We start from the raw sequence: 13,291 nt of genomic DNA on the forward strand, positions 1-13,291 counted from the left end.
GATGCCTTCCCAGAGGTTTTCTATCACACGCGTTTCATACAGTTAGAAATAAACAGAGTCGGCCGGGCGCGGTGGTTCACGCCTGTAATCCCACCACTTTGGGAGGCTGAGGCAGTCAGATCACGAGGTCAGGAGTTCGAGACCAGCCTGACCAATATGGCGAAACCCCATCTCTACTAGAAATAGAAAAATTAGCCGGGTGTGGTGGCGGGTGCCTGTAGTCCCGGCTACACGGGAGGCTGAGGCAGGAGAATCACTTGAACCCTGGAGGTAGAGGTTGCAGTGAGCCAAGTTCGCACCACTGCACTCCAGGCCTGGGTGGCGGAGCAAGACTCCATCAAAAAAAAAAAAAAAAAAAAAAATAATAATAATAATAATAAAAAGGAACAATCAGTGTATATCAATACAACTAAAAGACACTCTAATTTCGTTTCATTTAAAGAGGCGGAAATAAAGAAATGACACTTTAAATAAAGGGTATGTGAACGGAAACACATTTATTACAAAAAAAAAAAAAAACCCAAAACAAAAAACAAATTCACATTGTATTGAGCTACAATATGGCAGCAGATTAAAAAAAAAATATTTTTACACAGTTTAAGGTAACTCTTAACAGAACATAGCCTTGTTGCCACATGACAGGGACACAGGATTCCAAGTACTCAGTAGCGGCGAGTGAAGCGGGCATCGCTGGGCCTGCTCCCCCGGCTCTGGCCTCCGAACCCGCCTTGCATGCCACCATGTGGGATGGGGTGGCCCCGGGAGGCCCCGCCTGGGGCAAAGCTGCCGCGCCTAGGAACAAATTCACATTGGTTTGACTGCGAAGTCCTCCTGCTCCCTGGCCCATCCCAGCCTGCACAGCTTCCCTGGGTGTTGCCTGCAGGCAGGGCCCCTTCCTGATGCCCTCCCCTCCTGAGTGGCAGCAGGCTCCACAGTACCCCATGCCTGGCCTCACGTCACACTTGGGGGAGGGGCGTTAGCTGGAAGGACTTGGTTGTTAAGCCTCCCGCAAGGTAGGCCAATATGCCAAGCAGGGGAAAGGGGCGCCGCCCCCAGCATGCCTTACCCTGACATTCCTCCTCGGTTCATCATGTGGCCAGGCCCGGAGTGACCAGACATGCTTCTCTCGCCACCTGGAAGACAGACGTGCTTTCACACAGGGAACCTGTGCACACGGCGTGGAACCCACAGCACATTTAGCTCACTCCACTCCCTTTGGTGAGGCCCCCAGGTACCCAGAACTAGCAGGTCCCAGGAGGACACCTGGGCACAGGGACCACAGATGTCCAGCTTCCTCTCAGCAGAGAGGACTCGGGAACGCCCACTGTCCAACTCCTGGGCCGGACCATCAGAGAGCAGGCGGTGTCTGGAGTGCTCTTCACTCCTCATTCCAGCACTGAGGGCAGAGCACCTCCTGTGCTCCCCTGAGGAGTGAGAGAAGGCACGGCCTCCATCTTTCCATCACTCCCCAGCACATCCTGGTCCCAGCCCAGAGCTGCTCACCTTGCCACCTCTTGTGATCCCTGTCCATCATGCCCCCATCAGCCGTGCCCTGCCATGCCCGGTCATCCTCTCTTCGGCCATGGTCCCCCCAGTCACGTCTGCCCCTTGAAAAAGAGACATCTCTGATTTGGACTGCCCCCATCTCTGGCTCTCGTGCTAATAAATGTGGTGGCTTCTGGAGGGTGAATCTCTGTGTTTCCCACCCTGTGCCCACATCCCAGCGACTTGGGGGCCCCCTTGTGAGGGGCCGGGGGGGGGGGGGACAGGTACTGTGGGGTGTGGGACACAAACCTGGGGGGAGGAGGCAGCCCCCGGCCCTCACTCATTCTCTTGTCGGAGCCATAGCCCCCCCAGCCATCACGGGAGTCCCGGCCGTGGCGCTCTGGTCCTCCATGGCGTTCTGGGTAATGCTGGACATCACAGACCCAGAAGGGAAAAAAAAGCTTCAGTGTCAGCCCCCAGACCCCAAGGCTTTTCAGGCAACATGCTAACGATGACAACAACAGTCACTCAGGACAGAAGTGCTGGCAGGCTGTATTGGTTCACACGACACAGCTGCCTCCCTGAAATCTGCACGCCAGAGGCCCTGTGCCCTAGGCTCATGGCCTGGTACACAAAAGGTACTAGTACCAAGGCAGGTCCCCACGGCACCACCAGAGCTGGGAGGGCCACCAGGGGTCATCCACTAAAGATGATGCTTATAAGAGAGATTCCCTGGGTCCCACAGCTCAAATGGTTAGTGCCCAGAGCCAACAGTATTCTCTTACTGTCTTCTACTAAGGAAAGGTCAGGTTTATAAACCTTTAATGTGTGCATATTCTGGAAATAATTTTTACAAATTTCTTCCTTCCACAGTGAAGGAAGTATCAAACAGAGCCCTTCATCCGACCAATTGCTAGGTAAGCATCCTTCCTCACAGTCAAGTTTCTTGAAGTTTCTGCTGGGTTGCCCAGTCCAGGGCCTTGCACCTTGCTCTGCTCAGGATATAAGACACAGGACACTGAGAGATAAACGGCTGACCGTCCGCTTGGCCAGTCCCACTTTCCCTCTTCTGTGTCATTGTTTTTGTAAACCAGGTGGCTAACACAAACCAGGAGTTCTTGACCCTATTTCAGGGAAGACCAAGAGAGGGCGAGTCACACTCTATGCCTACTTATTTGATGGCCAAGGTTAATATTTACACCCACAGCCTATTTCTGTGGCTGGAAGCACTTTCCAGCCTGACTTTCACAAAAGCTAGTGAGGTAGCTTTGGCTCCACAGTCCTGTTCTTTCTCTTTCCACAAATACGTTATGTGGCCTCTGGGTTTTTTGCCCCATGACCACATTGTAGGTGAAACGAAACCAGAAAGGAGTCCTGGTAAGGAAACCCCCTTGACGCAGGCTAGTCGTTATCCATGTCCAAGTTCACCTCCCCGTTCAACGGAGAGCTCTGCCAGGGCGAAGGCAAAGATGGCAGCATGCTCTACCACGTGCAAGATGTCCCATGTTACCACTGCCTGCTTCTCTGGCCTATTCTCCCAGCGTATGCTCTGATGCCTCCCCTCAACAAAGTAAGAAAAGGGACTCCTGAAATAAGCTCTTAGTATTTGAAAATTGAACCAACATTTTTCTGTCCAACCAACCCACGTAACAGTTCAATGAGGCCCATAAGTTCTGTGCTAGTTTTCTCTGTAGGGAGATGTCACCATTTGCCTTTGGGGTAACTCTGATGACTCATTTATGACTGTGTATGTGAGGAGAAAGGATCAAACCACCTTCCACTGTTAGGAAAGCATATCTGACACCTGCATGAAAATAGCTGGTGGCCAGGTGTGCTGGCTCACATCTGTAATCCTAGCACTTTGGGAGGCCGAGGTAGGAGGATCACTTGAGCTCAGGAGTTCAAAACTGGCCTGGGCAACATAGTGAGATCCCGTCTCTATTAAAAAAAAAAAAAAAGTAGCTGGCAATGATAAACATGTTTGTACAGACACGTGCCCACCTCATGTAAACCCACCACCACCCCACCCTTTGTAGGAGGAATATCACCCTCATTTCACTGCTGGGGAGACAGGCTCAGCAGGAAGGGGTGACACCAAGGTGTGACTCCAGTTCTGATTCTGGAGCCTGTACATGGAACCACTGGTGTATGCTCCTCCACCAAAGAAAATCCACAAGACTAGTTCTACGTTTTGCTGCATATAATTTGCCTCCAGGAGCAGGGAAGAAGGAACCCCACGAGGCTGATGGAATTCCTGAGGATCCCGAGACAGAGCCACGTACTTGGCTATGCTCAGCCACATCAAGGAACCAAGGGGGACAGAAACGGGAAGCTTATGGTGGAGTCCAGAAAACGCTGGCAGGAGGAGGAAGGGCTCATGAGTGGAGTCCTCAGAGAGGAGGCATCTTCCACATAGCAATGTGCTGCCCCCAAGTTTATAGAGAAAGCCACTAGAGGTCCAAGGCTCTCCTGGGAAGTCTCAGTCTCAATGTAAGATGGAAGGAGAAAATGGAACTTACTGTTCTAACGTGCTAGCCCCCGAAGGAGAACGAGCACAGACCAGAGACCTAGTTGTTTTCCAAGGCTTAGCAGGGCCCTGGGGTGATGAAGGATGTCCTTACTTTCCAAAGAGGGCAGGCACTCGAGGACAGACACAGCAACCACAGCCTCCCCAGATGTACCTGTCTGAGTCAGCTGTGCGGCTCACTAGACACTTCCCAGCAGAGCCAGGTCACACTCCAAGGTTCCCTGGCACTGTTGCATGTGTGTGGTGAGTGTGGCACACAGAACCCCGGGGTCAAGGCTAAAAACAGCTTCAGAGTAACCGTTCAGACTGACAGCCAAGACTAACCTCAAATAATCCCCAATTTCCATCCCACAAGCCTAGACTTTTCTAGTGCTATACTTTTCTCTTTCCTCATTTTGCCTCTTGCTCGAGGAAAGGGCAGGAAGAAGGCACGCTGAAGGGAAAAGAACCCATTCTACGGGAAATTCTGTGGCTACCACTGTAGCTTCAGACTTACCTGTCCTTCTCGTTCTCCCATCATTGACCTTGAACCTTCTCTCCTGAAAAGGCAATTTAAATCAAATCGTAAAGGGAAGAAGAGGCTTGTTCACAAAGGGAGGACCATCAGGCCCCCAATGAAAAGCACAATTTTGCCAACTGAAGGCAGGAGACCCGCGGGTCTGACTCAGCATACACCTGATGAATGGAGTGGGTTCAGAGAGCCCAGGAGTCCTTGTTCTCAGTCAGAATGAGCCAGGAAAAAGAAAACCCACACGCCCAGCGGGGGCCCAACTGACCTGTCCACCGAGTGGTCGGGGTAGCGGCCACGGTCCCTGTGGTCAAAGTCGTGGAAACGGTCCTGGCGGTTGAAGTCAGAATGGTAGCGCTCATCCAGGGCGGCCCGCTTGGCTTCCGGCCAATAGGCATCATCTCGCCTGTGAGGGGACGTGAGACAGAGATAGAGGGATCCCCCACCCCAAATGTATCTATCACCTTTGTGGGAGCTGGTCCCTAGCACTTCACAGAACCAGGATGACTTTCACCAAGAGTGTTCTCTGCTATAGGAGGCAAGATCTGATTTGACGCGTGACTGCACAGCTGTTTTGTTTTGTCCCAAGCACCCACCTCCCCTGATGCAAAGCGGCCTAGGTTTTCCAAAGAGGGAACCATTAGTTAAGCAGTCAGTCCTATGGGCTGCCTGCAGATGGCTTCTGGAGCCCTATACAGCCACCTCCGCTCAGGAAGGCCACGTGAGCCTCCACCCCGAGGGGCTCTGTCAAGTGCATCTGCCATCTCTCTCGCCCCAAGGCTGACCTCCTGCCCTGCCAGCAGCACCGGCCATGTACTGCTGCAACACACAGATGACCATAATGAACTCTCATCAGAAGGATTTCATATCAAGGCATAATAGATCCTAGAACAGTTTACAAGGCTCTTTATAGAAGTTGCATTGTATATGACCTGGGCTCCTCTTCAACCCATGCAATAGAAAGAAACAACAAACAGCAATTTTTGCCAGGTTGCAGTGCACGTGTAAAGCCTGACATAATCACTGCTGGAATTAGGCACCTGACTCCTCACAGCAGCCATACTCAGCATTTTGTGTTCACACCTCCTCTTCAGTATGTTTGAGAAATTAAAATTAATCTTACTGCCGGGCGCGGTGGCTCATGCCTGTAATCCCAGTACTTTGGGATGCCAAGGTGGGTGGATCACCTGAGGTCAGGAGTATGACAGCCTGGCCAACATGGTGAAACCCGGATTAGCCCGGTGTGGTGGCACATGCGTGTAATCCTAGCTACTTGGGAGGCTGAGGCAGGAGAATTGCTTGAACCCAGGAGGTGGAAGTTGCAGTGAACTGAGATCACGCCATTGCACTCCACCCTGGGCAACAAAAGCAAAACTCCATCTCAAAAAAAATTTTTTTTTAATTCTTTTATTTCCAGAATAAGCAAAAACAAATTACAATGGATTAAAAAAGCCAGGACAAGGTTGGGCGCGGTGGCTTACACCTGTAATCCCAGCACTTTGGGAGTCTGAGGTGGGTGGATCACCTGAGGTCAGGAGTTCGAGATCAGCCTGACCAACATGGCAAAACCCCATCTCTACCAAAAAAACAAAAATTAGCCAGGTGTGGTGGTGGGTGCCTATAATCCCAACTACTAGGGAGGCTGAGGCAGGAGAATCGCTTGAACCCAGGAGGTGGAGGTTACAGTGAGCTGCGACTGCGCCACTGCACTCCAGCCTGGGCGACACAGACTCTCTCAAAAAAAAAAAAAAAAAACAAAAAAAAAAAACACGAAAGGGCCTTAAAGGAGGTACAATTGGGCACTTGTGACGCTCTACATCCCTGAGCTTCCCTCCTCAGGAGGTCTGTGCCACCCTTGAACCTGATTAGTTAACCAGCACTACTTTATCCAGCCTCCTGTCTCTAATTTTTTTTTTTTTTTTTTTTTTGAGATGGAGTCTCACTCTATTGCCCAGGCTGGAGTGCAGTGGCACGATATTGGCTCACTGCAACCTCTGCCTCCTGGGTACAAGTGATTTTCCCGCCTCAACCTCCCGAGTAGCTGGGATTACAGGTGCCTGTCACCACGACCAATTTTTTGTATTTTAGTAGAGACGGGGTTCTGCCATATTGGCCAGGCTGGTCTTCAACTCCTGAGCTAAGGCAATCCGCCCACCTTGGCCTCCCAAAATGTTAGGATTACAGGTGTGAACTAGGGCGCCCAGCCTATGCTTCCTTTGAATGAAAGATCTCAAGCTGGCCGGTTGCAGTGGCTCACACCTATAATCCCAGCACTTTGGGATGTCGAGGCAGGTGGAACACGAGCTCAGAAGATCGAGACCATCCTGGCTAACACAGTGAAACCCCGTCTCTACTGAAAATACAAAAAAATTAGCCGGGAGTGGTGGCGAGCACCTGTAGTCCCAGCTACTCTGGAGGCTGAGGGAGGAGAATGGCATGAACCCAGGAAGCAGAGCTTGCAGTGAGCCAAGATCGGGTCACTGCACTCCAGCCTGGGCGACACGGCGAGACTCCATCTCAAAAAAAAAAAAAAAAAAAAATCTCAAGCTAATTAGACTGTGAGGTCCCTAACAGGATTCTGAACGCCACATGCTAACGGCAGCGTGGATCTGCTTACCGGTCCAGGTCGTAGGGCCGCCGCACCGCGGGCCGCCGCTCCTGCTCGTAGCGCAGTTCCTGCTGGCGCCGCAGCTCCTCGCGCTCACGGTGGATGCGCTCCTGCTCGCGCCTGCGCTCGTGCTCCACGTGCATGCGTTCGCGCTCCAGCCGCTCCCGCTCCATGCGCTCCCGCTCCAGCCGCTGGCGCTGGAAGGCCAGCCTCTCTCGGGCAATCTCCAGCCGCTCACGCTCCTCGCGCTCCCACTGCGCCTGCATGCGTTGTTCGCGTTCACTGCGTTCACGCACCCTGCTGCACAACAGTAGCGCTACAGAAGGGGGCCTAGACACCCCCAGCCAGGTCCCAGGGCTGACTTTAAGTAAGACGCTGGGTCGCACAGACTCCAAGGCTGTGCGTCCACTACGTGGTCTGCAGAACCGTATACTCCAGCAGGGAGAAGGCTTCTGGGGCCCACGGGAGGAGCCCAGGAAGCTCTCAGGAGTGAGGCCCAGGCTCTGTGTATGATCAGAACTGGGCCTCCTTTCTCCAACATTTCCTGGAGCTTGACAAGTGATTTCAGGAAACAGCCAGTCAAAAATAAGCAACAGGCCGGGCGCGGTGGCTCACACCTGTAATGCCAGCACTTTGGGAGGCTGAGGTGGGTGGATCATGAGGTCAACAGATCGAGACCAGCCTGGCCAACATGGTAAAACTCTGTCTCTACTAAAAATACAAAAATTAGCTGGGCGTGGTGGCACGCACGCACCTGTAGTCCCAGCTACTCTGGAGGCTGAGGCAGGAAAATCAGTCGAGCCCGTGAGGCAGAGGTTGCAGTGAGCCACTGCACTCCAGCCCGGCAACGGGAAAAAAACAAACAAACAAAAAAAGCAACAGAGTATATGCTTCATAGTGAGTGAGTGTGAATTGGAACCTTCACTCCCTAGACCACAGGATGAAATGAGTCTTTGTGAGGTGGGGCTAGCAGGCCCCCCAAGCATGAGGACATTAGCAGCTCTATCTTTTGGATGCAGATGACATTTTAGTGCATTTCTCCAGTCTTTGTACATAAAACAGAACAGACAGGAGCCAGACTGTCTCTCTCTCTCTCTCTCTTTTTTTTTTTTTAGATAGAGATGGTTGCCCAGGCTGTTCTCGAACTCCTGAGCTCAAAACAATCCGCCCACCTCCACCTCCCAAAGTGCTGGGATTACAGGCATGAGCCACTGTGCCCAGGATCAGATTTTCTTCTTTTGATCCTTTACCTACAGTTATAGATATACAGCCTGGGCAATATAGTGAGACCCCGTCTCCACAAAAAATATTATTAGCCAGGAGTGGTAGCTACCTGGGAGGCAGAGGTGGGAGGATCAATCACTTGAAACCAGGAGGTAGAGGCTGCAGTGAACTATGATTGCACCACTTAACTCCAGCCTGGGTGAAAGAGTGAGACCCTGTCTCCAAAAAAAAAAAGGTACGTGCAGGGAGCTACTTAAAAAAAAAGCACCTCAGTGCAGTATACCAACTACTGATACAGCATTTTCATTGTATTAGAAGTTATCTAGAAGTGATTTAAAGTGTATAGGAGGATGTATATGGGTTATATGCAGAAATACCACACGGTTTTAAATCAGAAACTTGATCCTCTGCAAATTTTGGTATCTACAAGGGTACTGAGGCCAATCGTCTCTGGGACAACTGTGTGTTTCTGTCCCAGCAGAAATGTATAATCTTGCCTCAGAGTGTTCTGGACCCAAATGACTGCAACTTCCTTAGTTCACCCAACATGTCTTGGATCCTCCCACGCCTGCCTCTCTGGATCTCAGCACTTTCTGGAGGAGCCCCTAGTATGAAAGGGCTGTGGTTTACGGCAACTTTTCAGTTGTGACCAAATGCTCACAACCTGACAGGACACCCAAGCCCACACTTCCTTGTTCGTACGTTCCTCTAGGCCAGATATGGAGAGGGGCCTAGGGTCTGGAACATTCTAGTGTTTAGCATAGCAGGCTCCTGTGGGGGCCCCCTAGGCTGCCCGTGTTCATTACTCCCCCAGCAGAAATGCCACCTGCCAACGCCTGCATTCACAGGACTATGGGAGCCTTTATGGTTTTTTCTTTTTCTTCTTTTTAAAGGAATAGGCCAGGCACAGTGGCTCACGCCTGTAATCCCAGCACTTTGGGAGGCCGAGGCAGGCGGATCACGAGGTCAGGAGATCGAGACCATCCTGGCTAACACGGTGAAACCCGTCTCTAATAAAAATGCAAAAAATTAGCCAGGCGTGGTGGCAGGCGCCTGTAGTCCCAGCTACTAGGGAGGCTGAGGCAGGAGAATGGCGTCAACTTGGGAGGCGGAGCTTGCAGTGAGCCGAGATCGTGCCACTGCACTCCAGCCTGGGTGACAGAGCAAGACTCCGTCTCAAAAAAAAAAAAAAAAAAAAAAGGAATAAAAGGGTGATTACCTTAAAGGCAGAGCAGTGCCCTCTCCCCCTCCTTTTAAACTAATCGTCCGTATTTTTTATTTGAGACGGCGTTTTGCTCGTTGCCCAGGCTGGAGTGCCATGGTGGGATCTTGGCTCACTGCAACCTTTACCTCCTGGGTTCAAACGATTCTCCTGCCTCAGCCTCCCAAGTATATGGGATTACAGACATGCACTACCATACCCAGCTAATTTTTTTTTTTTTTTTTTTTTTTTTTGAGACAGTCTTGCTCCGTCATGAAGGCTGGAGTGCAGGGGTGCGGTCTTGGCTCACTGCAACCTCCACCTCCTGGGTTCAAGTGATTCTCCTGCCTCAGTCTCCCAAGTAGCTGGGATTACAGGCACACACCACCATACCCAGCTAATTTTTGTATTTTTAGTAGAGATAGGGTTTTGCCATGTTGGCCAGGCTGGTCTTGAACTCCTGACCTTGTGATCCGCCCACCTTGGCCTCCCAAAGTGCTGGGATTACAGGTGTGAGCCACCGCGCCCGCTCCCCCACTTTTCTTTTTTGAGATGGAGTCTTGCTCTGTCGCCCAGGCAGGAGTGCAGTGGCGCGATCTTGGCTCACTGCAAGCTCCGCCTCCTGGGTTCATGCCATTCTCCTGCCTCAGCCTCCCCAGTAGCTGGGACTACAGGCACCCGCCACCATGCCCAGTTAATTTTTTGTATTTTTAGTAGAGATGGGATTTCACCGTGTTAGCCAGGATGGTCTCGATCTCCTGACCTTGTGATCCGCCTGTCTCAGCTTCCCAAAGTGCTGGGATTACAGGCTTGAGCCACCGCGCCGGGCCTACACATCCAGCTAATTTTGTATTTTTAGTAGAGACTGCGTTTCACTATGTTGATCAGGCTGGTCTCGAACTCCTGACCTCAGGTGATCCGCCAGCCTCGGCCTCCCAAGTGTTGGGATGTGAGACACTGTGCCCAGGGGGTCCTTACTTTTAAAACTTAACAAAGTATTTCTTCATAGAAAAGATAAATTAGCTGTAATTTGCCAATAACGTTTGTATTTAGTTCTTTCTTGACTTATTTAAGAATGAGGCCCTGTCAGTCCTGGAGCAGTGGCTCACGCCTGTAATCTCAGCATTTTGGGAGGCCCAGGCAGGCAGATCACTTGAGGTCAGGAGTTCCAAACCAGCCTGGCCAACATGGCCAAACCCTATCTCTACTAAAAATGCAAAAATTAGCCAGGTGTGGTGGCTTGCGCCTGTAGTCCCAGCTACTCAGGAGGCTGAGGCAGGAGAACTGCTTGAACAGGGGAGGTGGAGGCTGCGGTGAGCTGAGATCATGCCACTGCACTCCACCCTGGGTGACACAGAGACTCCATCTCAAAAAAAAGGAAGCCCTCTCAGTGCCCTCGCTGGGTCTACCTCACTGTCTCTTTTCCTGCTTTCAAGTCTTCTGGAGCAAATTTGGTATTTTTTGTTGACGAGCACTACTGATGCTGGAAGGCATTCCATCTCCCTGCCTTTGTTACCTTCTACAATCTTTGGGAAGAGACTTATTTGAAAAGAGCTGTAGGTAGGCCGGGCGCAGTGGCTCACGTCTATAATCCCGGCACTTTGGGAGGCCAAGGCATGTGGATCACCTGAGGTCAGGAGTTTCAGACCAGCCTAGCCAACATGGTGAAACCCCGTCTCTACTAAAAATACAAAAATTAGCTAGGTGTGGTGGCACATGCCTATAGTCCCAGCTACTCAGGAGGCTGAGGCTGGAGAATTGCTTGGGGGCAGAGGGTGCAGTGAGCCGAGGTCACGCCATTGCACTCCAGCCCGGGCGCGACACAGCAAGACTCTGTCTCCAAAAAAAAAAAAAAAAAGAAAAGAAAAGAGCCGAAGGATGAAAGTTAAAACATAACAAGTCTATGAACTGAAAGCTGAAGGAGCAAAAAGGTTGACAGTTCTATCCCACCCCAGGGAACTCTGCAAACGTCCTTCCAGGACACAGTCATGACCACATTCTAGGAAAAACACCAAACCGTTCCTGGATCCCTACTCACCTATGGGACTCTGAGTCTCTCGACTTCCGAGGCTCCTTGACCTTATCAAAGGACACGACGGACCGCTTCTCCCTGCTGGCTGATTTGCGATCCTGGCTTTTGGAAGCCTAGTTCACCAAAGAACATTAAAAAGTTAAAGCAGAGGCTGGGCACGGAGGCTTCTGCCTGTAATCCAAGCACTTTCAAAGTTCAAGGCGGATGGATCACTTGAGATTGGGAATTTGAGACTAGCCTGGCTAACATGGTGAAACCCTGACTCTACTAAAAATATAAAAATTGCCAGGCGCGGTGGCTCACGCCTGTAATCCCAACACTTTGGGAGGCTGAGACGGGCAGATCACGAGGTCAGGAGATTGAAACCATCCTGGCTGACACGGTGAAACCCCGTCTCTACTGAAAATACAAAAAAATTAGCCGGGCGTAGTGGTGGGAGCCTGTAGTCCCAGCTACTTGGGAGGCTGAGGCAGGAGAATGGTGTGAACCCAGGAGGCGGAGCTTGCAGTGAACCGAGATTGCACCAATCGACTGCAATCTGAGCGACTGAGACTCCGTCTCAAAAAATAAAAACAAACAAATAAATAAATAAAAAATAAAAATTAGCTGGGCATGGTGGCCCATGCTTGTAATCTCAGCTACTTTGGAGGCTGAGGTGGGAGGATCCCTTGAACCTGGGAGGCGGAGGTTGCAGTGAACCGAGGACGCGCCACTACACTCCAGTCTGGGCGACACAGCGATACTCTGACTTAAAAAAAAAAAAAAAAAAATTGCTGGCACAGTGGCTCACGCCTATAATCCTACCACTTTGGGAGGCCGGGACGGGTGGATCACTTGAAGTCAGGAGTTTGAGACCAGCCTGACCAACATGGTGAAATCCTGTCTCTACTAAAAGTACAAAAATTAGCCGGGTATAGTGGCGGGTGCCTTGTAATCCCAGCTACTCAAGAGGGTGAGGCAGGAGAATCACTTAAAAACCCCTGGGAGGTGGAGGTTGCAGTGAGATTGTGCCACTGTATTCCAGCCTGGGTCACAGAGTGAGACTGTCTAAAAAAAATAAAATAAAAAATGAAAAAAGTTAAAGGAGGTATGATAGGGGAACAGGAACAATCAGGTATATTTATCCATGCCTAACCATCAGATGTGGAAGTCCTACATGAAGAATAACTTTCAGTGAAAAACAGATAATGAGCTGTTTAATCCAAACAAGGCTTACATTTTGCTTATCATAATTGAAAGACACAGAATTTCATCAACATTTAATGCTAAAATATGATCTAACAGTACTTTTAATAGAGAAAAAATGGAAATGAGTATTGCCCCCAAAAACTTCATATAAGATCAACACACCACATTTTTATGTCTTTTGCTTCAAAAATAAATTTCTTAATTTTCCTTTTCCTTCATAATTAAACACACAATGAGTTCCCAAATGAAGCACTTCTGGTACACTTGACAAGTACCTTATTTGTGCCGACGACATTTTTAAGAGACCTACTCATTTTTATCCCTAGAACCCACACTTTCCTTTTTCCACTTTCCAAAGGTGTTTTATAGAACAAGGGTAAAAGGCTATGACATATTATAATACTGGCACAGAGACTGAAAGCTCCTAAGCAATCTGCTCCATTCACCAAGTGAAAGGGTTCCTCCTCTGTGCAGCTGAGGGTTGACCGGGCAGGTCCAAGGTCCCTCTCCTTCCTTAA

The 13,291-nt window shown here is 50.4% G+C and overlaps 1 protein-coding gene across 5 annotated transcripts in view; it reads right to left on the minus strand.

Moving 5' to 3' along the window:
• Positions 1–471: 471 nt before the first annotated feature.
• SAFB (scaffold attachment factor B) overlaps positions 472–13,291 on the minus strand; it is a 46,764-nt gene continuing 33,944 nt past the window's right edge. For 2 of the 5 annotated variants that reach the window (XM_032177242.2, XM_032177247.2), the window contains 8 exons: positions 11,592–11,698; positions 7,138–7,425; positions 4,789–4,926; positions 4,509–4,551; positions 1,795–1,913; positions 1,504–1,607; positions 1,067–1,133; positions 472–792 (listed from right to left, as the gene is read on the minus strand). In XM_032177242.2, coding sequence (XP_032033133.1) covers positions 663–792; positions 1,067–1,133; positions 1,504–1,607; positions 1,795–1,913; positions 4,509–4,551; positions 4,789–4,926; positions 7,138–7,425; positions 11,592–11,698 — 996 coding nt within the window. In that variant the 3' untranslated portion in view covers positions 472–662. Of the gene's footprint in view, positions 793–1,066; positions 1,134–1,503; positions 1,608–1,794; positions 1,914–4,508; positions 4,552–4,788; positions 4,927–7,137; positions 7,429–11,591; positions 11,699–13,291 lie in introns of all 5 variants that reach the window. The other 3 variants (XM_032177244.2, XM_032177241.2, XM_032177245.2) reach the window with 3 other exon arrangements.

The sequence above is a fragment of the Hylobates moloch genome, unplaced genomic scaffold (assembly GCF_009828535.3).
Source record: "Hylobates moloch isolate HMO894 unplaced genomic scaffold, HMol_V3 SCAFFOLD_15, whole genome shotgun sequence".
NCBI lineage: Eukaryota > Metazoa > Chordata > Mammalia > Primates > Hylobatidae > Hylobates > Hylobates moloch.